Source organism: Pongo abelii, chromosome 2, assembly GCF_028885655.2.
Source record: "Pongo abelii isolate AG06213 chromosome 2, NHGRI_mPonAbe1-v2.0_pri, whole genome shotgun sequence".
NCBI classification, from domain to species: Eukaryota; Metazoa; Chordata; class Mammalia; order Primates; family Hominidae; genus Pongo; species Pongo abelii.
In genome coordinates this window covers 116,375,060-116,402,825 of record NC_085928.1, presented here as the reverse complement: position 1 = coordinate 116,402,825, position 27,766 = coordinate 116,375,060, and the positions used below count along the sequence as shown (strand labels likewise).

Sequence of the window (27,766 nt, the reverse complement as noted above, 5' to 3'; positions counted from 1 at the left end):
AGGAGAGCTGCAAGCAGGACTGAAGGCAGGAGGGGAGGGGAAGATGAGTTCAATGCAGGCAGAAGTCTAGGTTTGGGACAGGACTTTGGGGACTTCTCAGTTTGAGGGCTTCTGGGAGATGAGGTGGGGCCACCGGCTGGGTGTGGGAAGGCAGATGGAGGTGTCGGAGGAGGGCAGGGACGGCTTGACATTGTCATGGTGCAGGCTGGAGAGCAATGGGGAGCCCCAGCTTAGGTTGGGGACAGATTGATGGGAGTGGCAATCTGTTCAGCTAGGGGACTTCCCCCAGTGGTACTCAGAGGGACGGCACAGTTCAGTTCTTTCAGGGTTAGGTGTTGCCAGGTGGGTGCAAAGGGAGATACAAGGATGCTGGCAAGACAGAGATGGACATGGCGGCCCCCTAAGACTAATCTGCCTGGGGAAGGACGTGAAAGCTGACATAGGCTGATGGATAGATGGGGAGAAGGAAGGGCATGTGGGGGTTAGAGAGCCCAGCCTGCCCACAAACAGGCCAGAAGGAGAAGCAGCTGTGGGGAGAGAGCAGAGCACCTGCATTCAGGCACCTGGACATGGAGATCTGATCTTGTGACCATGAGGACTTCAGGTGATAGAGCCAGACGGCATAAGCCTGTAAAGCCTTTTTTTAAATTTTAAATGAGAATTGCCTGGAAGTGGCATTAGAGAGGCAGAGAGGCACCCCCTCCACCTGGGTATGGGAGAATGGGTCATCTCTGTCTGGGGGTATGAGGAGGAGGGGGCCCCGGGGGGTTGTCTGCTCCTCCCTTATTCCTCACCCTGCCCCCCACATCTGCCCCAGACATCCGCCTGGATTGGGAGACCTATGTTCCAGAAGACAAGGAAGACCGGCTGGTGGAGCTGCTGGTGTTTTACGGGCCACCTTTCCCGCTGCGGGACCAAGCCGGGAATGAGCTTGTGTGCCCTGATACCCCTGAGGGTGCCTGCCTCCTCTGGTCCCCAAGCCCCTCCAGTTCATCAGAATTCAGCCATGAAACTGACTCATCAGTGAGCAGGGTTGGAGGGGCGGGGCAGGCTGGCCACTGAGGGCCACTGAGGTGTGGCCAGTAGGCTAGTTGAACCTCAGTGACTGCGTGAACCTCAGTGACTCCTTGGTGACAGGTTGAGGGCAGCTCCAGTGCCAGCAATAGGGTGGCACAGAAGCTCATCTCAGTCATCCTGCAGGCACATGAGGGGGTGCCCTCCAGCCACCTGTACTGTATCAGCCCCAAGCAGGTGGTGAGTTGGGGTATGGGCTGGGAGCTGTCTGCATTGGCCGGCCAGTGGGCATGGGACAGTGCTAAGGCTGCTGTGTCTATGCCAGGTGGTCCCTGCTGGGGGCAGCAGCACCATCTACATCTCCTTCACCCCCATGGTGCTCGGCCCTGAGATCCTGCACAAGGTGGAGTGTACTGGCTACGCCCTGGGTTTCATGAGCTTGGACAGCAAGGTGAGCTCTTCCGGCCTGGGGTGGGGGCGGCAGCCTCTGCTCCCTCCTGGGTAGCATGCTGCCTGCTCAGCCCAGGGATAAGCTGTGATCAGACTTGGGCTCCGTAGGTGGAAAGGGAGATTCCAGGGAAGAGGCATCGCCTGCAGGACTTTGCAGTGGGACCCCTGAAACTGGACCTGCATAGCTACGTGAGGCCTGCACAGTGAGTCAGCTGGGGTGCCCCATCTCCTTTCATCCCCATGGGGTGCACCCTCACCAGGCACTGGTGGAGCCAGGCAGGGTTCTCAAAGCAAAACGACGGGCATGGGTGGAGAAGTCAGCAGAAGAGCCCAGGGAAAGGCTGGCCCGAGGCTGGATGAGCAGAGTGGGGGCAGCCAGAAGGCCCTAGGTGCCTGGCTTGCCCCAACAATGCCTATTGCTGGGCAGGCTAAGTGTGGAGCTGGACTACGGCGGCAGTATGGAATTCCAGTGCCAGGCCAGTGACCTCATTCCCGAGCAGCCCTGCTCTGGGGTGAGTGTGCTGCCACCCTCTGGCCCTGCCAGCTTACCTGGACCTCAGATGTCTCTGTGTGCCCTTCTGGGACTCAGGCCTTATAGTCTGAGTCCAAATCCCCTCCCCCAGCACTCCCAGCCCTCCCCTAGAGCCATGGGGTTGAGGAGAGAGACAAGATGCATTCCCTGCCTCCCACCTCTGTGGCTGCCCAGGTGCTGAGTGAGCTGGTGACCACCCACCACCTGAAGCTGACCAACACTACAGAGATCCCACACTACTTCCGGCTCATGGTCTCCAGGCCCTTCTCCGTTTCTCAAGACGGGGCGAGCCGGGACCACAGAGCTCCTGGCCCTGGCCAGAAGCAGGAGTGTGAGGAGGAGACAGCCTCAGCGGACAAGCAGCTGGTGCTCCAAGCACAGGAGAACATGCTGGTCAGTGGGGGAGTCTGCAGCCCTTGCCTCGATGGCCCACCCTCACATGCGTACAGACAGCACCCCTGCATGCCACCCTCACGTGCTTGTACCCAGATGCAAACTGCATGCCTGACCCTGCCATACCCTGCATGAACACTCGGGGGTGCACTCCCACCAGAAACACCACATTCAGCACCTCTGCACAAGTGGCTGACATGGGCATGGCCACACCAGATGTTGTGTTCACATACATGCGTGCACGTGTTCCATAAATGTCCCCAGACTTCCCTTTCCCTCTTAGTCCCCACTGCTGAGATGCTGGCGGAGGCTGATGCATTCCTGTGAGCACCTCCCCTTCCCACACAGACTCTGTCCTCCTGTGCAAGCTCAGGGTTTGTGTCCCAGCTCAGGTGAGCCCATGGGGTTGCCGTAATTGGAAGACACTCCAGGTTCTAACGTAAATTTTCCTCTTCTGACTTATTCTTAGTGACAATTGGATCCTGGATTTTCAGAGTTGGTTAGGTAGGGGAAGGTCTTGGGAATGTCGGGACCTCAGTGGAAACCATCAACTTCCTCTGGTTTCTGAGGCAACTGGAATGAGGCTGAGTGTGCGCACACCCACATCTGCACAGTGGGCTTCCAGGGTGTGCAGAGGCAGGCTGAGGGTAGACAGCCTCGCCCTGTCTTCTATTTCCCCTCCTGCTTCAGAGGCCCTCTTTCTTCTTCTCCTTGGAGGGCTTCCCTTTATACTGTGCTCCCTTGAGCTCTGCCGGGTCCTAGCCTCACTCTGCACATTTCTGGGTTGTCTCATCCATTTCCAGAGCCTCAGTGAACAGCCATATTCTTTCTATCCAATGTATACTCCACTGTGTAGCAAGGGCCTGCTGTGTACTAGATGCTGTGCTAGGTGATGGAACTCCCCGAGGACCTCATCACGGAGGTCAGGGACACACACGGATCTGTAAAAGACAGAATGGCACCCTTGACCCACTTTGCATTTGCTCCCTTCAACGAGCTAAATGGAGGGGAAGGCCCAGAGCACAGCCAGAGGTTCCATTCCACCAGAGCTTCCAAGGAGACATGGCGGTTAGCCACCAGGCATTTAAAAGTCCTTGGCAGCTCTGGGGAAGCCCAAAGGTTCCAGAAAAAGGACATCACATAATTAATGGTGCTGCATCTCACCCTCCATGTGCTAACAATGCTCAGGTTTCTGGCTCCTGGCCAGAATTATCTCCCAGGCTCTAGAGCCAAACTCAACCTGTCCAAAGTGAACTCCCCATCCCCTCCCCACCTTGTCCTGCCCCACATCTGTGCCTCCTTTTTGTGGTGGCATTTTATTTCAGCAAATACCACCCCCAGCCCCCTTGCTCATGCCCAGAGCTCTGGCACCCCTTGTCCTAGACCCATCTCTGACCAAGCCACTAAGCCCTGCGGATGCCCCCTCCTAAAGTTCTCCCAACACTATTCTCTTTTCTTCATCCCTACACCCATATCTTGGTTTAGGACAGCAGTTTCTAAGCCTGGCAATAGATCAGTGGCCTTTTTTTTTAGATTGGGTCTTGCTGTGTCACCCAGGCTGGAGTGCAGTGGCATTATCATGGTTCACTGAAGTCTCGACTGCCTGGGGGTTCAAGCAATCCTCCCACCTCGGCCTCCCAAGTAGCTGGGACCATAGGCACATGCCACCATGCCCAGCTATTATTTGCAGAGATAAGGTCTCATTATATTGCCCAGGCTGGTCTTGAACTCCTGGGCTCAAGCGATCCTCCCAACTCAGCCTCCCAAAGTGCTGGGATTACAGATGTAAGCCACTGCTCCCAGCAAATTAGGTCCCTTGACAAAGCTTGTTAAGGCAGCAGCTCCCAGACCCCACCTCCAGAGATGTGAAGGTCTGGGTGAGGCCCAAGAATTTGTATTTTTAACAAGTGCCTCAGTTGATTCTGAGAAGCTTGTACCAAGGACCTGTGCTGGGAGCCAGGAGTCCAAGCTTCATCCTGTCCAGCCTCAGTTACAGCCTCAGCCCCTGGTCTGGCATCATCACACTCATGTGTGGTCTGCAGCCCACCTCCCCACCAGGTCAGTGACCTGTCGGAGGCTCCTCACTGTCCTCAGCACACAGACCAAGTCCTTCCTCTGCCTCTGAGCCCAACTACAGCCCTGGGCATTTGAAGTGGTAAAGGGCAACTTGCTCATGTCCCTTCCCTTCTAGCCTCTGACCTCTGAGGGCAGACATGACTTGTCCCTGACACTAGCAGGGTGCTGGGCAGAGTAGGTGCTGGGCAGCGCTTGTGGAATGAAAGCACCAGGTTGGGGAGCTGCTGGGCTGTTGGCTGGGCAAGGCTGGGCCTGGGAGGAAAGGAGGATGGAGCTCCAGGTGGGGAAGTGGCCACCTGCCCTCTGCAGCCGGAGTTGACACCATGTCCACGTCTGCTCAGGTGAACGTGTCCTTCTCACTCTCCCTGGAGCTGCTCTCCTATCAGAAGCTCCGGGCCGACCAGACACTGCCTGGGGTGGACATTCAGCAGAGTGCGAGTGGAGAGAAAGAGATGGTGTTTACTCGGAACCTGCTCCTGGAGTACACCAACCAGACCACTCAGGCACGCCCCAGGCCCACCTACATGTGGAGGAGGGTGGAAGTGGGCTGGGCTTTGTTCTGCTGGGGCCAGAGGAGGAAAGACCTAGCAGGGCCCTCAGAAATAAGGAGCCCCTGCCTCTGTCCTGGGGCTCAGTCTCCCCTAGAAGAGGCCCTGTGTGCAGAGAGATGAGGGCCATCCAACCTCATCTGCCTCATGAGCCCAAAGCCAGGTAAGGGGCCAGAGTGTGGGAAATCACGGAAGGCTCCCTGCGGGAGGAAGTACATGAAGCCTGAACACCATTTAATCAAGGAAGGGAAACAAGTTGACAGCCAGGCCAAAAGAAAGGCCTGATGGGTGGGACAGAGCACCTGAGGCAGCTGCGAAGGACAGCCCTGGGGCTTGCCAGGCTTCAAGCACCAGGGAGAACACCATGGACCAGAAGGTCACCAGGCTGTAGTGTGGAGGCTAAGCAGGGGCTGCTGGTAAGGAGTGTGAAGGAGTGGCCTGGGGAGGACTCCAGAGAGGCCGGGGGCAGGAGGCTGAGCAGTGGAGCCGAGGCGCTCCAGCCTGGCACCTGGGCAGCTGCTGGGGCTGAGGCTGTGGGATGGCGCATGGCAGTGCCTGAGTGTGATGCAGGGGCTGCCAGGAGATAGAGGAGGGCACAGGTGGGGCCTGCGGCCAAGGGACACAGACAAATGGTCCACGGCTGAGAGGAGCTGAGGGCTGGGCCTCGGGGGCCACCACAGGAGGAGCGGTGAAGGAGGGCAGTCCAACCAGCCAGGGTGCAGGGACTGAAGCTTTATGAGTTAGTTAGGGAGGCAGGGATAGCGGGGGAATGGATGGCATCACCCTGGCCCTTTCCCTGTACAGACTCCCAGTAGCAGCCTGTGGCCTTTGAAGGTGGCGCCGGCCCCCTGCCAACTGCTGGGAGCTTCCCATTTTCTTCAGGAGCATCAGCACTTGGGGTCAGCAGGTTTCTCTGTGTCCCAGAGGCCCTGGCTCAGAGCCCACCCAGAATGGACAAGGTTGCCTGGTCTCCCACAGGTGGTGCCCCTGCGGGCTGTGGTGGCCGTGCCTGAGCTGCAGCTCTCCACCAGCTGGGTGGACTTTGGGACCTGCTTTGTGAGCCAGCAGCGAGTCCGAGAGGTCTACCTGATGAACCTGAGCGGCTGCCGAAGCTACTGGACTATGCTGATGGGTATGTCCTACCCTCCCACCTACCCACTCTTCCCCTACAGGGCTGTGCCAAGAGAAGACCCCCAGGAAGGGGCCCCTGTGCCCTGTCCCTGCATGCTGGCTCCCAGGGCAGGCACCACTTGGAATTTCTGCAGAGCAGCCAGTCCCCCAATCCCACATGATCTCAGGGTTGCCCTGCCCTGCAGTGCTGAGGAAGACCAGAGGTACAGGCCTGGGGGTGGGTGAAGTCTTCCTGTGGGAGTACATGGGGCTGCCTGCACTCATGTGTCTTCCCCTCCCTTTGGTGCAGGCCAGCAGGAGCCAGCCAAGACCGCTGTGGCCTTCGGGGTCTCCCCAAACAGTGGGCTGCTAGAAGCACGATCCGCCAATGCACCCCCAACCTCCATCGCCTTGCAGGTTTTCTTCACTGCCAGGTGCAGCCCCTTCCAACTTCCCCAAACTGCCCACAGAGCCTGGAGCCCCTGCCCAGGCGCCTCCTAACCTCAGCCCCCACATGCTCCCCACAGGAGTAGTGAGCTGTACGAGTCCACGATGGTGGTGGAAGGTGTGCTTGGTGAGAAGTCCTGCACCCTGCGGCTCCGGGGCCAAGGCTCCTATGATGAGAGATACATGTTGCCTCACCAGCCCTGAGGCTCCGCCCCAGCCCTCAGCCCCAGGCCCCAGCTGGAGAAAAAACATTGCCCAGGGATTAGGAGCAGATCTTCAGCACAAAGACACAGACTTGGGGACCTGGGGACCTCTGGGCAGCTCCTGGAATGGAAGAACCCCCTTCCACAATGGCCTCAGCCTAGGCCCTCATGATATGTCCTCAGAGCTAACATAAAGGACAGGCCACACCACAGTAGAGACCACCGCATTGAGATCACTACTCATTGTGTAGCGAAGACCAGTATGGCGAAATTAGTCTTGGGAAAAAACCACGGCCACTAAGATAAATTCATGCACTTTTACTATGCCCATTGCACTTCTCATCCATGGATTCACCTTGCCTTAAGAATTAACCATGGCCTTGTGGCCTGGGTGACCCAGGCTGCTTTTGTCTTGCACAGCTAAAGAGGGTCCGATGGGTGGCTCAACACCCCACCCACTCCTATACCATGTCACCAGTGTTCACATTTTCCAAATGAGTTGAAGTGCCTTGATCTGTCCACTGCCACCACCACCAGTGCTGAGTTTTCCCATGTAGTTTTGCTTTTGTGATGTTACTGCCTTGCTGCTAGAGCAGCAGGACTGTCTGCGTAGCACCTCCAGGCTGGGACCTCACTCAGTTCCCAGGGTATTCAAAGACGGCAGCGGCTCCCATTCCAGTCCCGATGCACATGGACACCACTCCATATGCCCTGTGAAAACAAAACTTAATTGGCTGGGCAAAGGCACCCACCAAGTTACCTCCAGACCAGGCTGAGCCAGAAGGACTTCATGGACAAGTAGGATGCAAAACCATCAGACCAGATCTGTGGGCAAGCGGTACCCACTTGGGCACACACACGGTGACAGATGCCCACTGCAGGCTAGTATACCTTTCAAGGCTGGCCCTTAAGGAAAACAGGGATCATGACCCTACATCCTCAGTTCAGGGTGTTTCTGTGTGCATGTTCCCCTCCCCAGGGATCGATCATAATCCCAAAAGACACAATCCCAAACACAATCATCCCAAATGTTGAAATCCTGGAAGAACAAAGTCCCTAAAGTCTAAAATCCTGAAAATCACAATCCTAAAAGATCAAAATCCTGAAAATATAATTCTGGAAAAAATAATTTGGAAGCCTGGCATGGTGGCATCTATTTGTAGTCCCAGCTATTCAGCAGGCTGAGGCAAGAGGATCACTTGTGCCTAGGAGTTCAAGACCAGCCTGGGCAATATAGCAAGACCCATCTTAGAAAAAAACTTTTTTAAAAGATTGATTTAAAAGATATTTACATTTTTAGGCCAGGCGCGGTGGCTCAAACCTGTAATCCCAACACTTTGGGAGGCCGAGGCGGGAGGATCACGAGGTCAGGAGTTCAAGACCAGCCTCGCCAACATGGTGAAACCCTGTCTCCACTAAAAATACAAAAATTAGCTGGGTGTGGTGGCAGACACCTATAATCCCAGATACTCAGGAGGCTGAGGCAGGAAAATTGCTTGAACCCAAAAGGCAGAGGTTGCAGTGAGCCGAGATCACACCACTGCACTCCAGCCTGGACAACGGAGTGAGACTCCATGTCAAAAAAAAAAAAATGTACATTTTTAAAAGGGGATTTATTTGAGAAACAAAAACAACAGAACACTTCACAGGCTACTTTACACAATAAAATAGGAAATAATTACAAATTTTTGCAAGCATAAACACTCAGGTATGCTAACAATAGTCACAGGAGTATAACAATTATAAACAGACAAACTGTATTCATAAATAGGTTAAAAGCAAACTGTATAAACTGCTGGTAATCATGTGCACCCAGCTTTATAACTGCAGTCATATGAATGCCATGATGGACAACCTACGTCTTTTGATGAGATTGATCAAAAACTGTGATGGAGCCAGGCACTGTGGCTCACACCTGTAATCCCAGCACTTTGGAAGCTAAGGTGGGAGGATCACTTGAGCCCAGGAGTTCGAGACCAGCCTGGGCAACGTAGCAAAACCCTGTCTCTACAAAAAATACAAAAAATTAGCTGGGTGTGGTGGCACCCACGTATAGTCTCAGCTACTCAGGAGGCTGAGGTGGGAGGATTGCTTGAGTTAGGGAAGCAGAGGTTGCAGTGAGCCGAGATGGAGCCACTCCACTCCAGCCTGGGCGCCAGATTAAGACCCTGTCTCAACAAACCAACCAACCTGTGATGGGTCACCACTGCACAAGTAGTCACCCAACAAACCAAGATCTTGAGAAATTTTGTCTTTCACAAATGCAGGTGCACAAACAGCACACCTCTTTTACTGAGGAAGTTTCAACATTTTTATGTACATGCACAAGGCTTACAAAGTCAATGTGATAATGCACTTTCATGGAATCAAATTTCTGATGTCCAAGGCAGAAAAAAAGTGTGTCCCAGCTCTGAGAGAGACAGTTTACCTTCTGTATTTGTTCTCTCCAGGGCCCCAGGCAATTAGATGGTGCCTGCCAACACTGAGGGTGGATCTTCCCCACCTGGTCCACTCAGATGCACACTCTAACCTCTGCAAACACCCTCACAGACACACCCAAAACAATGCTTTGTCAGGTTTCTAGGTATTCCCAAAATTAAGTCCATTCCTTGTCAACTTAGCACCCATTCACATCTCCTTAAACCATACTTAATTCAAATAAAGACAGTAACAAAGTAATGGTTGCATCATATTAGTTACATGGTATAACTAATATGATGCACTATCCTGCATACAGCAGAAAATGCACTAATCCCTTCCCTAGAATTCATAACGTGAATTCAACATTAGGATTTCAACATTCGGGATTTTAATCTTTTGAGATTGTGATTTTTGGGATTTTAGACAGTAAGAATTTTTCTCCTTGACTAGTCAAGTGTAGAAGTAAGAAGGGGGTAAAGAGTAGAACATGGAGTTTGATCTGTAACTGAACAATCAAGATAACTCACTACCTCTGGACCAGCCAAGACCTTAGGGACTTTGATCTTTTGGGATTTCAACATCTGGGATTATGGTGCTCAGGACTGTGTCTGTCGAGACTAAGATCCAAAGCCCACCTACCTCTATCCCCTGCCCTTCAGATGCCCTAACTTGGGTATCCCCCCATGACCCCACCGCCAGGAGCAAAGCCTTACCTCTTCCCACGGCGCTTCAGCTCATTGAGCAGCGTGATGACCTGTCGTGCCCCAGTGCAGCCCAGTGGGTGCCCTAAGGCCACTGCACCCCCCAGAGGGTTCACCTTCTCAGGGGGGAGTCGTAGCTTCTCCACACAGTAGGCAGCCTGGAAGGAGGCAGATCATCAGCTATAGCCCTCTTACCCCTCCCCTGCACCATCTGCCCGCTCACTCCACCTCGGCTGTCCAGGGCCAAGGCAACATTGAGAAACAAGGGCTCACCTGGCTTGCAAAGGCCTCATTGATCTCGAAGATGTCCACGTCACTCACTGTCAGCCCTGCAGACAAGGTAAAGACCTGAGCTGACACACTGGCCCTCTGCCTCCCCTGGGGCCCACCCCATCCATGGGCCTACAGGCTGCCTGGTGTGTGTCTCTTCCAGAAGGGTGAGCCAATCCCAGCTGTGGGGTCAGGAAAGGCTTGAAGTATGGGACACTAGCCTGTCCCACCTCCACTCTGCAGCACCCACAGGACCACCCTCATGCCCCTGGCAACAGCATGCAAGGCAGCTGCAGGATCCAGGTGGGACCCAGATACGATGTGAAGGAGCCACCTTACCTGCTTTTTGCAAAGCTACGGGGATGGCGTAGGCAGGTCCAATGCCCATGATGTCAGGTGGGACCCCAACCACTGCATAAGACCTCAGGACCCCAAGGATGGGAAGGCCCAACTCTTCTGCCTTGGATCTCCGGGCCAGCAGGATGGCAGCTGCACCATCACTCACCTGGCTAGAGTTTCCTAGGGGCAAACTGTTGGGGTAAGAAGGCATCGGGGTGGGGCTGAGGAGATCCCAGCCCTCCCACTTCTACTTTGCAGAGGGGCCTGGTCTATTCCAGGTTCCCAGAGTACAGCACCCCGCATGGCCATGGCCTTTCTCACACCCCCACCCCGGACCAGTCTCACCAGCTGTGGTAGAACCATCCTTCTTGAAGGCAGGCTTCAGTTTGGCCAGGCCCTCTATGGTGGTGCTGGGGCGGATACCCTCATCCTGGGTCACAGTGATGCTCCTCTTGGTGCCCTTGTCATCATGGACCGTGGTGGTCACAGGCACAATCTCAGCTTGGAAACAGCCCTTGCTCTGGGCTCTTGCTGCCCTGCCAGCACCATGGACAGCCAGCTTCAGGCTCCCTTGGGGTTCCCTTCCTCCCTGCCCCCAACCCCTATCCATTTGGGTAGACACAAGCTCAGGCTGCTAAACTCAGGGACAAGCTCTACTTTGGGGGAGCTCTGAGGGCATGGCTAAGGCCTTAAAGGGCCTTCTTCACCATCAGCCCCAGACCTCCAGATCGTGGCCAATCCCAACCTCAAAGTGGGGAAGGGTGTTTGGAGGTGGTGCCTCCACTTAGAGCCCTTTGCCCAAGAGGGATTAAGCCTGCTTGATTCTCTCTGCTAAACTGAGGATGGAACCCCAGAAATATTTGTGCTGGGTTCTGCCAACTTTTCTGCTCAAACTCAACAGTTCGATGTCATCTATTCCCCAGTTTCCACCTATTTAAAGTGACATATACTAAACTACTCATGTATTTTTGTATTTAAGCAGTTTTAAAGCACAAGGTATTTAAGGGTGACCCTTGCAAATATGTGCAGCATATAAGTGCCCAGGGACATTCCAGTGGAAGGAATCTAAGGCTTCTAACACATTTTCAAATGGTTATGTGACCCAAAGTGGCTAAGAATCACTGCCTCAGGGAAGCCCACCTGGCCCAGATACCACTCCCTGCTTTTGCTGTCCTCTCTCTGGACAGCTGGGACTTGCCAATCTTAGCCTGCCTGAGCCCCTGGGGTTTCTCTGATATCATCCTCAGTTCCTGCCTCAGGATGCTGCCACAGACCCAGCATGGTCCAGAAGCTAGGATGCCAGGGTCCCTAACATTGCTGGCCCCACACTCCAGGCTACAATGTCCAGTCCCCAAACCACAGCCAGAAAATAACAGATGGGGAAACTGAGGCCTAGCTAGGGCAAAGTCAGGGTGAACAGACAGTAATAGAACCTGGAAGTACTACCAACTCACAGTGGCCCTGACACTTCCTACTTCCCACCCCCAACCTGGGTGGCACAAGGCCTGGAAAGCACTCACTGCCCAGCGGTAACCACAAAACGGTGCCACTTCAGACCACTTAGACAGACTCAAAACCTCACTCTCCAGCCCTTTAAACATTCCTCCCCAAGCAGCACTCACTTCTGCTGGGAAGCCAGGGCAAAGGTATCCTGCTTCTCCCGTGAAATGCCAAACCGCTCAGCCACATTCTCAGAGGTTATCCTAGAACACAAACAGCAGATAGTGTGGGCATTGGTCTGACAGCCTAGAGGAAGGGACCAGGCTGTAGAGCTGTGCTTGGAGCTTTGGGTTCCCAAGGCTGTAGGCAGGAGAGGATGTAAGGGCCAGTCCATGTCACAGACAGTAGTGATGACTCAGGATATGGTACAGCCTGCCCTGAAGGTGGATATAAAGGCACAGACAGGGAAGTCAGCAATGCTGGCCAGATCCTGAGAAGCTCATATACCAAAGAGACTTTCTCCAAAAGAGGGCAGCCTGCATGGGGGCAGTTGCAGAAAAGAGTTTGTTCCCTGGGTGAGCTGCCTCAGTGCACGGGAGAAAAGGACCGGGGAGGGCCTGGGTCGGGGCACTAGCTGGCTACTCCTGGCCAGCTTCTCCTATGCCTCAAGGAAGACTGCTGCAATGTAGGGAGATAAAGACTCCCAAATCTCCTCTGGAAAGGCCAAACCTAAGCTTCCTGGTCACCTTGGCTGGGGTCTATGCTTATCCTGAGAACCTAGAGCCACAGCTAGGCCTTCCAGCCTGGGTTTCTGGCTTTATAGGCTTCCCTTGGAGATACAGTATGTGAAAGAAGCCATGGCACTGCCCCTCTCCAAGCCTCAGTCTCCTCATATGTCTAGTGGATCCAGGACTCCTGGCCCACAGACCCTGGGGATGGCCCAGAGGCTCAGAGAAGCTAAAGTGTTCCATACAAACGCCACATACTTTTCTTTTTTTCTTTTTTTGAGACAGAGTCTCGCTCTGTCACCCAGGCTGGAGTGCAGTGGCACGATCTCAGCTCACTGCAACCTCTGCCTCCCGGGTTCATGCCATTTTCCTGCCTCAGCCTCCCAAGTAGCTGGAACTACAGGCGCCCACCACCGTGCCCGACTAATTTTTTGTATTTTCAGTAGACACAGGGTTTCACTGTGTTAGCCAGGATGGTCTCGATCTCCTGACCTCATGATCCGCCCACCTTGGCCTCCCAAAGTGCTGGGATTACAGGCGTGAGCCACCGTGCCCGACCAAATGCCACATACTTTTCTTGTTGCACCTGACAGGGCCCAATTCCCCTCACCAGCATGTTCAGTCATCACAAGCTTCCCACTGCCTTCTCAACTTTCTAGGCCCCCAAGGCTTTGGAATGGAGCTACCATTGTCCTTCCTATGACTGAGCACCTCAGTGTGGGAGTGACAAGGTGGGCGATGTTTGGAAACTCAGGGGCACAGAGAGGACCTGGGGGCTTCAGGAAATGGAAATCAAGGGCAACACCAAGTCTCATCCCCAAAGTCCCTGCGGAGCAGACCATGCCCAAAGGAAGGAGGCCAAGGCTTGGCACTGCCAGCCACAGAGATGATAACGTTCCTTGACCCCCTGCTCCAGGCAGAGAGGGCACAAGCACACAGAGCTATGGGAGCACTCACCCCATAGGAATCAGGCAATCTCTGGCCTTCTCCTTCTCCATCAAGCGCGAAGTAATATTTCCAGGGTTCCCTCTGTCAGCCAGGGACATGGACTCCACCCTGGGGAGGAGGAAGAGGAGAAGGTAAGGTGAACTGGGCCCTAGCAGGACTCCTACAGAGATAGCTGAACACTTGGCAAGTGCTAGGAAATAGCCAGGGAGCCCTAGGAAGACCAGTGGGCCTCTGGGAGCCACAGGCAGGGCACTTGGCCCAGCAAGGCCCAGTCACGAGTACTGAGCCCTGTCTCTATTTTGATCCCCACCCCAGGACACAGCACTGTACAATAAACACTCCTGGGGGCAGGGCTATGCTTCCCTATACACTGCTAAATCAGTCAACTGGCAATTCCAGAGAAAAGCCTTCTGCTGTCAGCCACAGAGGAGGAAACACATCCACAAGCCAGGGCCTGCCCTCAGGGCCCACAAATTCAGAAGGGAGAAGAGACAATTTGAAAGTAACCACAGGCCGGCTGTGGTGGCTCACGCCTGTAATCCCAGCACTTTGGGAGGCCAAGACAGGCAGATCACGAGGCTAACATGGTGAAACCCCGCCTCTACTAAAAATACAAAATATTAGCTGGGCATGGTGGCAGGCGCCAGGGCAGGAGGCTGACGCAGGAGAATGGCGTGAACCCGGGAGGTGGAACTCGCAGTGAGCCGAGATCGCAGCACTGCACTCCAGCCTGGGCGACAGAGTGAGACTCCGTCTCAAAAAAATAAATAAATAAAATAAAAATAAAAGTAACCACAAAGCTGAGCTCAAAGGGCGATCAGACCTGCATAGACAAGGAAGTGCTACGAGCTGAGAGGAAGGAGACGGCAGTGTAGTGTGGTCAAAAAAGGGCTTTGAGGCCATGGGGGACCCTAACGCCTCAAGGGATGATAACAGATAACCTTGACTGAGTGCTTTTCATGTGCCCAGCACTATTCTGAATTTTTTTGAGACATTAGAGTGCTTCAGTGTCAGTCACATGACAGACAAATACTCCATAGTGTAAACTGTTGCTATTACTCCATTTATTCTTCTCAACTTCAACAGAGCTGAGCTAGGTATCCCCATTTTATAGATCAGGAGACTGAGGTCTAGAGAGACCGTATAACTTGTCTGTGGTGACCCAGCCTGGATCCACGTTTAGGTAGTCTGGCCTCAGAGCCCACTTCCAACTAGAGTGCCCTGTGCTAAATACTTGCTGATCAAAGCCTATGGAGAACAGTCAGCCTATGATGTGGGTGTCAGGCCTGGCCCAGATCTTAATATCCTAGTACCATCGTCCTTAACCTGCTTGGGAATCAGATACTCTCTAAGAAACTCATAAAAGCTCCAGCCCTTCTCAAGTTATCCACACCACCTCTCACCCAGTAAGATAAAAGAGCATGAGAGAAATCAAACGGCAGTGGCCTTTGCCCAGCCAAAGTTCTTGCAGAGTGGTCTTTGGCTTTATTTACAACTGTAGACATAGGTCAGTACAACTCAGTGCCAGCTGCCACAGCCCTGGACAGGGGCCAGCAATGCGTCCTCTCAAGAGATACTCTAAAGAGGATGTGAAAGGCAGCGGGGGGCATGTCAGAACCCTGGGGCTGCTCACCTCCCCCAGCCTGCCAAAGACCTTACTCCCCTGCCCTCCTAGCACCAGATGCCCACCCAAGCCTGGGCACCTGTGCCCTGACCTTCCCTGGAGGCACTGCCAAATACAACTTCTGTAGCTCCATTTGCTGCAGCCAATGATGGAGCCACCGTCTAGGTGGAGGTGACAGTGACCAAACCATCACAGATCTAATTATGTCCCTCATAGCCCATAGGCAGCTGGAAGTTTCCACTCTGGTACCAAGGTGGGGAGACAAAGGGACAGATAGCCTAGTAAAATGAACAAACTAGTTATACAGTAGGCAGCTGTCCCTGGCTTTAGGGAACCCAAACTGCAACTTCTCTCTCAGCAGCATCATGAATCAACAAGGGCCCCCAAAGGAAACCCAAATGCTGGATTTTCTCAAAATGCTTTCCCACCTTTTCCAGCCTGAAACATTTCCAAGAAAGTAAGCTCTTAGAGGCCAATTCCCCTCCCCTGCTAGTGCTGAGAGGTGTGAGTGATTCCTGAGCAGCCAGAGTTGGTAGCCACTCTTAACCTGCATTTGTGAGAACCCACTCCCAGCCAGCTGCCTAAAGGGGATGGGGGGAATCCTGAAATCATGGCCTCTGAGAACTCAGATGAAAATTAGTTTTATTGTCACAAGTTGGTTAATAAGCTCCGGCAGAAAAAAATTCTTACCCACAGGCCATGCCAATGTCATAAGACCCATTTCTGATGCCACCTGCAACAAAAGCATTTCATAAACATCCTTTGCCAGAGTCCACCTGTTCTGGAAGCAGTGGAGCCTCTTCCCCACCTGGTCTCTAGATGGGACTCAGCCCCAGCCTCAGAAATGGAAGACCCAGGAGTGTTCAGAAAAGGCTTTGGGCAGTGGTAGGGGGCGCTCCTGCACTCTTTCTGTGGTTAGAGTCCTCTCAGAAATCGTTATTGCTTGCCCGGCATACAACGACTTTGCTGACCCAAACCCACAGGTCCAGGACCAAGGCACCCACCCAGTCATAACTTACCTGCTATGCTGGCCACTGCCTGTAGCCCCGACGAACACTGTCTATTGACAGTGGACAAAGGCACAGTCTCCGGGATGTCACTGAAACAGAAGGTGAGAGAGTAGAATCAGCCCCCAATTCCATGCCAGGCTCTCATGGAAAGCAGTCCTATGCTTCTAACTGTCCCCCTCAGGGGATGTAAAGGGCAGGGGAACAAACCCAGCAGCTCTGCCCCTATGCCAGGCCAGATCCATGGAATGGGGGTGAGCAGCTACTGAGCAGACCCCATCTCTGCAGGCACTTGCTCCCCAGGGCCCCACAAGCACATTCCCTTCTATTCCTATGAGAATCTTCAAAGACCAAGCACAGCCCAAAGGCAAGGGAAGCCTGTTTGGGCCACAGGGATCCTTGTCTCTCTCCCTTTGAAGATTCAGAAATGAAAACTGTGTATCTCTGTTTCCCCCAAAGAACAGAGAAAAGGAACTGCCGCTGGGACAGAGCACCAGAGCAAAAGAAATGCCTAAAGTCTGAGGCCAGGGACCGCTCAGCCTTACCAGTAATCATATAGCTAACCTGCATGTTCCCATGGACTCTTGAAAGCCTGATCCCACCTAGACGAAGCACTCTGATGGGCATCATATGTTCTAACATCCATTGCTCTGGTAGGTTCCCCAAGACTCTCATACTGGTCTTAGCCCTGGAAGCTAGTAGGGCTTCCCCTCCTGATGTAACCTGCCTTGGCCAACAGTACAAAGCCCTAGGGAAATTTCCAGACCTCCTCAGACCCACAAACTCAGAATCTGAGGGAGTGGAAGCATCCTGGTGATTCTGGTGTGCAGCCAGAGTTGGGAATCTCTGAACTAGTGCCCAGGCCAGGCTCTACAGAGACTCTTTCAGGTGGATAGCCTCCTGTGCAGCCTGTTTGACCCCTCCAGGGTCCCTTAACTCCCTAGTAGGTAGTTACCATTCCTCCACTCAATCCACCAAATGTTCACTAAATACCTACTTACCACAAGGCATCACCTGAGGGATGCTGAGATGCTTATAAGACTGTGCCCTAGAGGATGCCCAGCCAACACACAGAAAATGAATCAACTAGCAGAGACTGAAATAATAGGGCAAGAGGGCAAACCACATCACAAGGAAGTACATGGCTACTGCTGGAGAGGAAGGGGCTCTCATTTTCAGCCTGAGAGCCTAGATAAGTCATGCCAAAATGGTGAGACTGTGTTTGGGCAGGGTTTGTCTTTCTGTCTAGGGCAGAAAGAGGAGGTAGGGCTAGCACTTCAAGGAGACAGAATGACCATATCAGGGAAGTCAGTAGGCCCACAGCCGGCTAAACGAAGAAAAGTCAAGGTGAGTAAGCAGCTAGCAGATGAGGCTGGAAGGTAAGTCTGGAGCCAGATTGTAGGGGGCCTTGAACTACAGGCTGGGCAGTCTAAACCTCTCCCAGTTCCTAGAGGGTTTTTGTTTTCCTGTTCCTTCACTAGCTAATGTTCCTATTTATTATTCTCCATGCATCTAGAAGTACAAAGCCAAGCAGTTCTTAAATCTACACATGAAAATAACTTAAGCACTCTTTCCCCTGCAGGCGCTTAAAGGAAAGTTGACCAGGTCTCCTCCTGAGGGTCCTCCTTCCCCATGGTTCTGCCCTATCCCAAAGTCTCTGCTAGTGGGATATGACTGGAATTCTCAGCTCAACTAGTAAAAAGGCTGGAAGCCACTTTGCAGCATTCTTACTTGGTTACTCACCTGACAAATGAGGACAGAGTCCACACTTACAAAAGGCAAATGACAACCTGGCTTTGGCTAAAAATCAAGCTACAGAGAACTTCTGCTCCAGTCCCAAAGGTTTTGTGTATCCTGGCTCAGCACTTCAAAGTAGGGGAGAGGTTGAGTCCACAAGAGCAGGGAGCCAAGGACTCTGGTTGCCTCATTCTGGTGTCCAACCTTATCCTCCCCAACCTGCACACTGAGTTTCCTGGGGCCTGGGCCCAGTAAAGCTTCAAAATGGCCAACCCATGGCTAGAACTAGAAAAGTTTACCTCAGAAACTGGGCGATTCGGGCCATGATTGCCCCGGCCCCAGGCTGCAGCACATTTCCTGTGGACAACAAACTTTCATTCAGTGCCAGGTGGTGGTGTTCTGGGCACTAAGGTATAGCTGTGAAAACCAGAGATGAGGCATTCCAGATCTTTCTTCGGGACACTAGCTCTTGGCAGGCTCACTTGCAGCTCTGGAACATCAGGGTTTGGGGCAGGGAGAGCCAGCCATACAACAGCTTGTCCTGGTCATCCACCAGCTCCTGTCCCTGAGGGTCCCATGCTCACTTGCCCATGCACCCAGCTTTTCCAAATCAGCACAGATGGGCAGGTTGTCTGCCCTTAAAAGTGAAATGGGAGTTTCTGAAAATGCACATCTCCCCAGGTATCCTCCTCTGAACCCTGCTGTCACCCCAGAGAGGTGGAACAGTGATTGTCGACCTGGGGTGGCATCCGCTGGATAAGACTCTTGCCATGTCATGTTGCTATATTTCAAGGTGAGGGGTGGAATAGAGGGCTGGACCGAAGGTTGTGGGGAAAAGAAAGATCAGATTGTTACCGTGTGTATGTAGAAAAGGAAGACATAAGAAACTCCATGTTGATCTGTACAAAGAAAAATTGTTTCTGCTTTGAGATGCTGTTAAACTGTAACTTTAGCCCCAACCCTGTGCTCACAAAAACATGTGCTGTATTGAATCAAGGTTTAAGGGATTTAGGGCTGTGCAGGATGTCCCTCGTTAACAATATGTTTGCAGACAGTATGCTTGGTAAAAGTCATCGTCATTCTCCATTCTCTATTAACCAGGGACACGATGCACTGCGGAAAGCCGCAGGGACCTCTGCCCAAGAAAGCCTGGGTATTGTCCAAGGTTTCCCCCCACTGAGACAGCCTGAGATATGGCCTCGTGGGAAGGGAAAGACCTTACTGTCCCCCAGCCCGACACCTGTAAAGGGTCTGTGCTGAGGAGGATTAGTAAAAGAGGAAGGCCTCCATTTCCCGCACATCCCTGGGAATGGAATGTCTCGGTGTAAAGCTGACTATTGGTTCTATTTACTGAGATAGGAGAAAACCGCCCTGTGGCTGGAGGCAAAATATGCTGGCAGCAATACTGCTCTGTTACTCTTTGCTACACTGAGATGTTTGGGTAAAGAGAAACAAAAATCTAGCCTACATGCACATCCCAGCACAGTACCTTCCCTTGAACTTATTTATGATGCAGATTCCTTTACTCACGTTTTCCTGCTGACCTTCTCCCCACCATCACCCTGTTCACCCCGTTTTGCCTGAAGAGGGCCTGCCCCTCCACACCTGTGGGTATTTCTCGCAAGGTGGAGACGAGAAACTGAGAAAAGAAATAAGACACAGAGACAAAGTACAGAGGAAGAAAAGTGGGCCCAGGGGACTGGTGCTCAGCAATTGAGGACCTGCACCGGCACTGGTCTCTGAGTTCCCTCAGTGTTTATTGATCACTATCTCTACTATCTTGGCAAGAGGGATGTGGCAGGACTATAATGTAATGGTGGGGAGGGGGTCAGCAGGAAAACATGTGAGCAAAGGACTCAGTGTCATAAATAAGTTTAAGGAAAGGTGCTGTGCCTGGATGTGCACATAGGCCAGATTTATGTTTGACTTTACACAAACATCTCAGTGCAGTAAAGAGCAGTATTGCCGCCAGCATGTCTCACCTCCAGCCACAAGGCGGTTTTCTCCTATCTCAGTAAATAGAATGTATGGTTGGGTTTTACACTGAGAGATTCCATTCCCAGGGAGAAGCAGGAGACAGATGCTTTCCTCTTATCTCAACTGCAAAGAGGCCTTCCTCTTTTACTAATACTCCTCAGCACAGACCCTTTACGGGTGTCGGGCTGGGGGACTGTAAGGTCTTTCCCTTCCCACGAGGCCATATCTCAGACAATCTCAGTGGGGGGAAACCTGGACAATACCCAGGCTTTCCTGGGCAGAAGTCCCTGAGGCCTTCCGCAGTGCAGTGTGTACCTGATTAATCGAGAATGAAGAATGGCAATGACTTTTACCAAGCATACTGCCTGCAAACAAATGGTTAACAAGGCACATCCTGCACAGCCCTAAATCCCTTAAACCTTGATTCAATACAGCACATGTTTCTGTGAGCACAGGGTTGGGGTTAAGGCTACAGATTAACAGCATCTCAAGGCAGAAGAATTTTTCTGAGTACAGATCAAAATGGAGTTTCTTATGTCTTCCTTTTCTACACAGACACAGTAACAGTCTGATCTCTCTTCCTTTCCCCCACACTGCCGCACTCCCCTTGTCGAGACAGTGAAAATAGTAATCAATAAATACTGACGGAACTCGGATACCGGTGCCGGTCCCCTGGGCCCACTCTATACTTTGTCCCTGTGTCTTATTTCTTTTCTCAGTCTCTCCGCCCATCTGACGAGAAATACCCACAGGTGTGGAGGGGCAGGACCCCTTCAAAGGTCAAGGCTATGGAGGTTCCCCCAGTGAAAACTCGGGGTGGGGAGGTGAGGAGAGCTCTGGACGAACGGAAGAACGGGGAGGATCCAGCGCAGGGCCTGAGTGGTTCGCTCACCGACACAGATGTCCCCCAGCTGTTCCGGCCTCAGATTCACGTCCTTGAGAACCGCGGTCATGACTGCCGAGAGAAGCTCGTCGGGGGTGGTGTCCTGCAGCAGAAAGAGCAACCGCAGTGACCCCCACTCCCCCATGCCCACCCCAGGGAGACAAAGCGACCACAGCTGGGTGCGGAGCTGCCTCCGGCGTCCATGGTAACCAAACATACGAACCGGACCCCAGCCCGCGCCGGCGTCTTCCCACACTCTGCGCCCAGACCCTCGAGCCTCACCTTGAAGCCGCCGCGGCCCGCCCGGCAGATGGCCGTGCGCCGCCCGTGCACCACCACCACGTCCGCGGCCGAGGCCTGCGGGGCACCGCTCAGGCAAGGCGCGGCCTGCGGCATCCAGCCGGAATCGGCCGGACCCCTCAGGTGGCCCAGCACTACCTGCAGCCTCTGCATTGCGTAGGTCAACCCTACAGACCAGCCGCCAGTCCGGGAACTGACCGCGGAGTTAACAGACAGCCGTCCGCGCACGCGCAGAACCACATCTCAGCCTCCAAGGCCTCAACTCCGCCCACAGTCCTGCGAACACACGCGAGCGACCCTCCAAAAGTCCCGCCCACCTCCAGCCGCAGCCAACCACAAGGTGAGTCGGCCTGGGAACCCGCCCCTCCCCGCCACCGCCTACCGAGCCCTCTATAGGAGGGCCCACAGGCACCGCCCAGCCGAGCTTTCCACCCAATGCCCCACCTACCTTAGCCTACCGCAGCCAACCAGAAGGTGTATCTTTACGAATCCCCGCCCAGAAATGCAGACCGGAAGTCTTTCCACCTTTTGTAGCCAAACCCGAGACCTGACACCCGAATCCCTGTCTCCTGCCCGCAGCCAAACGGAAGGGTGGGCGGCCAGGACCGCTTACTTCTTGGGGGCTGGAGATGGAAGCCGAGGCTCTAATTCCCCTACCCACTTCCTAGTCGGCTCTGCTATCCCTCCGGTCCCAGTACCCGAGCTGGGGGACCTAAATACTTCCGAGACGCCCGAGTCCTGCTCCGACCTGGTTGGGCTTTCCCATTCTTTCGAGAAGACAGGGAATTTGGGCTTCCGGGCTGGCCGGGAGAACAGATTTTACAGAGATGCGGGGTGTGACAAGCTCTAACTGGAGAATGAACATTTCACACTTTTACCAGTTTTACACCCAATTGGAATGATTTTATTAGTGCCCATTTCCCGTGCTAGGCTGGGGTCTCCACCAAGGCAGAGAGGTACCATGTATCCGGGGAGCCTGCGACACGCTTGACACTTAGTAGGTGATCAATAAGTACTTGTTGAATGAGTAAATGAATGAACCAGGGCTCCCCAGGTCAGGACTGTGTCCCTAAACCTAAAGAGCAAGGCCACGTGCCCCCTTGACTCCCAATAGCAGGGCCATGTCTTTACCTGAGACCCTGGAGAGTAATGCTGGGCTTCCCACAGACACCAAAGGACAGGGTGCCTTGTGGTCCCCAACCTAGTGTCATGACGTCCCCAATCATTTCGAGGGCATGCCTCAGGCTCCAGAAGGCAGCTGTCCGTTTCCCACTCCCACCTCGGGGAGCACAGCAGGGGTCTTCCCGTACCCCTACCGGCAGGATTGCGTGTTCCCCAGAGACAGTGGAGGGCAGAGCTGGTGCCTTCCCACTTGTCCCCTCCTCGCCATCCTCGAGGGCAGGACCGTATGAACCCCTCAGATTCCCCCGTGGAAGAATTGTGGCTCCACCAGATCCCAAAAAGCAAGGCCCGTTTCCTACAACCCCCGAAGGAGGGTCGTCCTCACTCCGCCGCCAACCTACTACCACCATCACCAGACCCTCGAGGGCGGTGCCGTGGACCTCTCCAGATCTCAAAAGGCAGATTCCTACTTCTCACGCCCGCACATCACCCGCCTCGAGACCTCAAGGGTAGAGGTGGGCGCCCCCGCCTCCGCACTTTTTCGCCGGGCTCCAGATTATAGGGCAGGGCGGCGCTTCTCGGAAAGCGAAAGCCGGCGGGGCGGGGCGGGTGCCGTAGGAGAAAGAGGAAGCGCTGGCAGACAATGCGACCCGACCGCGCTGAGGCTCCAGGACAGCCCGCCATGGCTGCAGGAGGTCCCGGCGCGGGGTCTGCGGCCCCGGTCTCCTCCACATCCTCCCTTCCCCTGGCTGCTCTCAACATGCGAGTGCGGCGCCGCCTGTCTCTGTTCTTGAACGTGCGGACACAGGTGGCGGCCGACTGGACCGCGCTGGCGGAGGAGATGGACTTTGAGTACTTGGAGATCCGGCAACTGGAGACACACGCCGACCCCACTGGCAGGCTGCTGGACGCCTGGCAGGGACGCCCTGGCGCCTCGGTAGGCCGATTGCTTGAGCTGCTTACCAAGCTAGGCCGCGACGACGTGCTGCTGGAGCTGGGACCCAGCATTGGTGAGGACGTCCCCTTCCTGGCCTCGTACCTGGGGGGTGAGGAGGCTGACTTTCCGCGGCCTCAGCATCCTGTCTACCATGGAGAGACCCCATTTCCTGCCTCGGGGGCCCGAAGAAGCCTGCAGAGGGAGAACCATGCGGGTCCCCTTCCTTCTTAATAACCGGTCCCGGTTACTAAGAAGGACTGGAGAAAGGTCCGGATAGGCGGAGATGGGAAGGAAGCAGCTTAGGCACAGGCTTTCAGGTAGGGCCAGGAGTCAGAATCAGGCTTCCGTGGGGGCATCTGGGCTGTTTCAAGTAGAGCAACAGGACAGGTGGGGCGACTGACGGTGGACTGTCTTAGAAACCTCAAGTCCTGGGGAAATGCAGCCCTTCTTTCTACTCACTGGCACTTACATAACATACATGCATAGGCGTTGGGTACAGCCACCACAGACAGGCACACCTTGCTGAGTTGGAATCACTGCCCTCACTGCACCATAACCAGTGGGTCTCCTGAGCCTTTCTGGCATGCCCAGCCCCTTGCTCACATCTGCCCTGGATCCCAGAAGAAGCAGACCTACTTTGGTACCATTCTTAGGATCCCTAGGAAGGGACAGAGATACAAATCTGACTTTGACGGCCTTCCAGAAAGCCAGAACACCACTGACATCCCTTTGGGTCAGTTAGAGCCCGTGGGAGCTCAACTTCTCAGAGCTGTTGAGCTTCTCGTGGCACCAGTGAACTGGGGAAGCCCTCTAGAACAACCCAGCCAGAGGAGGTGGGACGGCGGCTGGATCCTGACTGTGGGTAAAGAGGTAGGCACTCCCAGGGAGTCTGCTTTACCCTGTCTCTTCCCCACAGAGGAGGATTGCCAAAAGTATATCTTGAAGCAGCAGCAGGAGGAGGCTGAGAAGCCTTTACAGGTGGCCGCTGTAGACAGCAGTGTCCCACGGACAGCAGAGCTGGCGGGCATCACCACACTTGACGACCCGCTGGGTAAGGGTCCAATATTGTTCCCATGGGACAGGTGGAATAGGACATTGTGGCGTTAAAGAGCATGGGTGTTGGAAGCAGATGGGCTGTGAGACCTTGGGCAAGTCACTTAATCTTTCTGAGCCTCAGTTTCCTCACTTAAGAAATGGAGATAATAGTCCTACCTCTGGATTGCTGTGAGATGCTCATGAAACAATGTCTGTCTCATGGTTAATCTAGAGCTTAGCCCCTGAGGTACTCATCTTTCCTCTCCTGGAAAGGGCACTTTCTCTGAGGAGTATCATCTTGGGAAGGGTGCAGGCCCCATGGTTGCCTAGGCAGGGGACTCTTGGCTGGACCCCTCCCAAGCCTTCCCATGGAGCTCTGACCACCACCCTTGTGCTCTGCACCCAGGGCATATGCCTGAGCGTTTTGATGCCTTCATCTGCTATTGCCCCAGCGACATCCAGTTTGTGCAGGAGATGATCCGGCAACTGGAACAGACAAACTATCGACTGAAGTTGTGTGTGTCTGACCGCGATGTCCTGCCTGGCACCTGTGTCTGGTCCATTGCTAGTGAGCTCATCGAAAAGAGGTTGGCTAGAAGGCCACGGGGTGGGTGCGTGGATGCATGAAGCCCTGCCCTGGGGTCCAGATACTGAGCATCTCCTCCTAGCTGTGCACTGCCCAGCCTGGGCACAGTGGCCCTTCCTGAAGCTATTCCCAGGGAATATGCTGAACTAAGTTGCCACAGGACCTGCAGCCTGCCCACTCTCCCCTAGGTGCCGCCGGATGGTGGTGGTTGTCTCTGATGATTACCTGCAGAGCAAGGAATGTGACTTCCAGACCAAATTTGCACTCAGCCTCTCTCCAGGTAAGCTCAACCCTGCTCTGGCAAGAGAATGAGGGAATGTGTAGGTGGGGCTTCTGGATTGTCAGCCTTTCCTCCCCAAGGGCTGTGGATGCAGTACCAAAGAACTGCTGAAGATCTCTGCACACCTGAGCATGTGTGCATGTGTGTGCCTTTTCGTGTGAATGAATGTGTGCCAGGGGTGCTTAGATGGGGGATGGCTGTTGTTAACCCTGGGGTTGAAGACTGGGCTTGTCCCACCATGGGGCGAGGGCCTGATGCCAGCATGGCACCCCTTGGCTTGCAGGTGCCCATCAGAAGCGACTGATCCCCATCAAGTACAAGGCAATGAAGAAAGAGTTCCCCAGCATCCTGAGGTTCATCACTGTCTGCGACTACACCAACCCCTGCACCAAATCTTGGTTCTGGACTCGCCTCGCCAAGGCCTTGTCCCTGCCCTGAAGACTGTTCTGAGGCCCTGGGTGTGTGTGTATCTGTCTGCCTGTCCATGTACTTCTGCCCTGCCTCCTCCTTTGGTTGTAGGAGGAATCTGTGCTCTACTTACCTCTCAATTCCTGGAGATGCCAACTTCACAGACACGTCTGCAGCAGCTGGACATCACATTTCATGTCCTGCATGGAACTAGTGGCTGTGAGTGGCATGTCCACTTGCTGGATTATCAGCCAGGACAGTATAGAACAGGACCAGCTGGGACTAGGAGAAGGACCAGCAGAGCCAGCTCTGCTCTGAGCCATTCATACATCTTCAGCCTCAGTTTCCTCACTTGAGGAGTAGGATGGGGAGAACAGAGAGTAGCTGTGTTTGAATTCCTGTAGGAAATGGTGAAGCATAGCTCTGGGTCTCCTGGGGAGACCAGTCTTGGCTGCGGGAGAGCTGGCTGTTGCTGGACTACATGCTGGCCACTGCTGTGACCACGACACTGCTGGGGCAGCTTCTTCCACAGTGATGCCTACTGATGCTTCAGTGCCTCTCTGCACACCTCCCATTCCACTTCCTCCTTCCCCACAGGGCAGGTGGGGAAGCAGTTTGGCCCAGCCCAAGGAGATCCCACCTTGAGCCTTATTTCCTAATGGGTCCACCTCTCATCTGCATCTTTCACACCTCCCAGCTTCTGCCCAACCTTCAGCAGTGACAAGTCCCCAAGAGACTCGCCTGAGCAGCTTGGGCTGCTTTTCATTTCCGCCTGTCAGGATGCCTGTGGTCATGCTCTCAGCTCTACCTGGCATGAGAAGGGATCCTGGCCTCTGGCATATTCATCAAGTATGAGTTCTGGGGATGAGTCACTGTAATGATGTGAGCAGCGAGCCTTCCTCCCTGGGACACCCGCAGAGAGCTTTCCCACCAACTTTGTACCTTGATTGCCTTACAAAGTTATTTGTTTACAAACAGCGACCATATAAAAGCCTCCTGCCCCAAAGCTTGTGGGCACATGGGCATATACAAACTCACACACAGACACACACATATATGTACAGATGTGTACTCTCACACACACACAGGCACCTGCATACACACGTTTTTCTAGGTATAGCTCCCAGGAACAGCTAGGTGGGAAAGTCCCATCACTGAGGGAGCCTAACCATGTCCCTGAACAAAAATTGGGCACTCTTCTATTCCTTTTCTCTTGTGTCCCTACTCATTGAAACCAAACTCTGGAAAGGACCCAATGTACCAGTATTTATACCTCTAATGAAGCACAGAGAGAGGAGGAGAGCTGCTTAAATTCACACAACAATGAACTACAGACACAGCTGTTCTCTCCCTCTCTCCTTACCAGAGCAATTTTACCCTCAAGCTCTCCTTTGGGGAGAAGGTGCCATGGTCTTAGGTGTCTGTGCCCCAGGGCAGACCCTAGGACCCTAAATCCAATAGAAAATGCATCTCTTTGCTCTACTTTCAGCCATGCTGGAGCAAGGTGCCTTTTCTTAGGATCTTGGGAGGGAATGGAGGCCCCTCTCTGCATGATCTTGTTGAGGCGTTTAGCTGCCATGCACCTGTCCCCCTTTAATATTGGGCATTTTAAAGCAATCTCGAGAAGCATCTTCTACGTGTTTTGTATGCATTAAAATAATTTCAAAGATATCTGAGAAAAGCTGATATTTGCCATTCTTCCTGTATCTTGGAATATATCTTGCATCCTGAGTTTATAATAATAAAGAATATTCTACCTTGGAAACTTTTGTGTGTGTTGAGTGGAAGAGGTTTGGAAGCAGTAATGTGGGTAAGAGAAGCTGGTCCACTGGGTGGGATCCCAGCCTGGATTTGGCACGGGCTTCCTGAAAGCTGGGCCCCCTCCTCATAGGTTCAGTCCTCAGCAGGGCTGCAGGCAGAACCAGGAATACTGACCTCAGCTACAGACACTCAGGAGACCACCCTCCTCTGGCCATGTTCAATCTTTTCTGAGTTGTGCGATGCTCCTGGGTCCTGGCCCAGTCTTTGAATAGGGGCTGATCTATGCTCCAAAGAGAGTCTGGAGGACCCCCCCAACTCCAGCCACTGAGCACTGCATTGTTACTCCTAATAATCTTCTTTGGGCACGTCTATGTTAATCCTAAAGGTATTGATCTATTTTTAAAGAAAATATTGCTTTTTCACTGTTTAAGAAAATTTGGAAAAGATAAAGAAAAAAACTCACATATCATAATTCCAGAGAGAACTCGA

At 53.5% G+C, this 27,766-nt stretch overlaps 3 protein-coding genes across 16 annotated transcripts in view; 2 read left to right on the top strand and 1 right to left on the bottom strand.

Annotated features, from left to right (window-relative positions):
* The window catches only part of DLEC1 (DLEC1 cilia and flagella associated protein), a 76,192-nt gene extending 69,089 nt beyond the window's left edge, over window positions 1-7,103 (top strand). For 3 of the 10 annotated variants that reach the window (XM_054552317.2, XM_054552315.2, XM_054552314.2), the window contains 10 exons: window positions 818-1,023; window positions 1,138-1,254; window positions 1,340-1,465; window positions 1,573-1,667; window positions 1,892-1,976; window positions 2,171-2,389; window positions 4,807-4,968; window positions 5,992-6,347; window positions 6,434-6,557; window positions 6,651-7,103. In XM_054552317.2, the coding sequence (XP_054408292.2) occupies window positions 818-1,023; window positions 1,138-1,254; window positions 1,340-1,465; window positions 1,573-1,667; window positions 1,892-1,976; window positions 2,171-2,389; window positions 4,807-4,968; window positions 5,992-6,347; window positions 6,434-6,557; window positions 6,651-6,656 (1,496 nt within the window). In that variant the 3' untranslated portion in view covers window positions 6,657-7,103. Of the gene's footprint in view, window positions 1-817; window positions 1,024-1,137; window positions 1,255-1,339; window positions 1,466-1,572; window positions 1,668-1,891; window positions 1,977-2,170; window positions 2,390-4,806; window positions 4,969-5,991; window positions 6,348-6,433; window positions 6,558-6,650 lie in introns of those variants that run through there. The other 7 variants (XM_024244233.3, XM_024244232.3, XM_054552319.2 and 4 more) reach the window with 5 other exon arrangements.
* ACAA1 (acetyl-CoA acyltransferase 1) lies at window positions 7,077-21,470 on the bottom strand. Its single transcript, XM_002813933.3, has 12 exons — window positions 21,131-21,470; window positions 20,858-20,951; window positions 18,288-18,345; window positions 16,264-16,343; window positions 15,935-15,977; window positions 13,630-13,728; window positions 12,127-12,207; window positions 10,850-11,040; window positions 10,505-10,684; window positions 10,169-10,224; window positions 9,908-10,053; window positions 7,077-7,484 (listed from the first exon to the last, which is right to left on the bottom strand). Exons 1-12 carry the CDS (start codon window positions 21,299-21,301, stop codon window positions 7,409-7,411), a joined length of 1,275 nt encoding a protein of 424 aa, XP_002813979.1. The 5' UTR covers window positions 21,302-21,470; the 3' UTR covers window positions 7,077-7,408.
* Window positions 21,471-21,688: 218 nt separating this feature from the next.
* On the top strand, window positions 21,689-27,281 carry MYD88 (MYD88 innate immune signal transduction adaptor). Of its 5 annotated transcripts, none has more exons than XM_009239203.4 (5): window positions 21,695-23,280; window positions 24,124-24,258; window positions 24,649-24,810; window positions 25,017-25,108; window positions 25,392-27,281. In XM_009239203.4, the coding sequence occupies exons 1-5, from the start codon at window positions 22,914-22,916 to the stop codon at window positions 25,410-25,412; spliced, it is 777 nt and encodes a 258-aa protein (XP_009237478.2). In that variant the 5' UTR covers window positions 21,695-22,913; the 3' UTR covers window positions 25,413-27,281. The 5 variants fall into 5 exon arrangements, with proteins under 5 accessions (XP_009237480.2, XP_063578205.1, XP_009237478.2 ...); XM_002813930.4 differs by having other exon boundaries at window positions 21,718-23,280; window positions 24,649-24,829; XM_054552322.2 differs by having other exon boundaries at window positions 22,804-23,280; window positions 24,649-24,853.
* The last annotated feature ends 485 nt before the right edge of the window (window positions 27,282-27,766 follow it).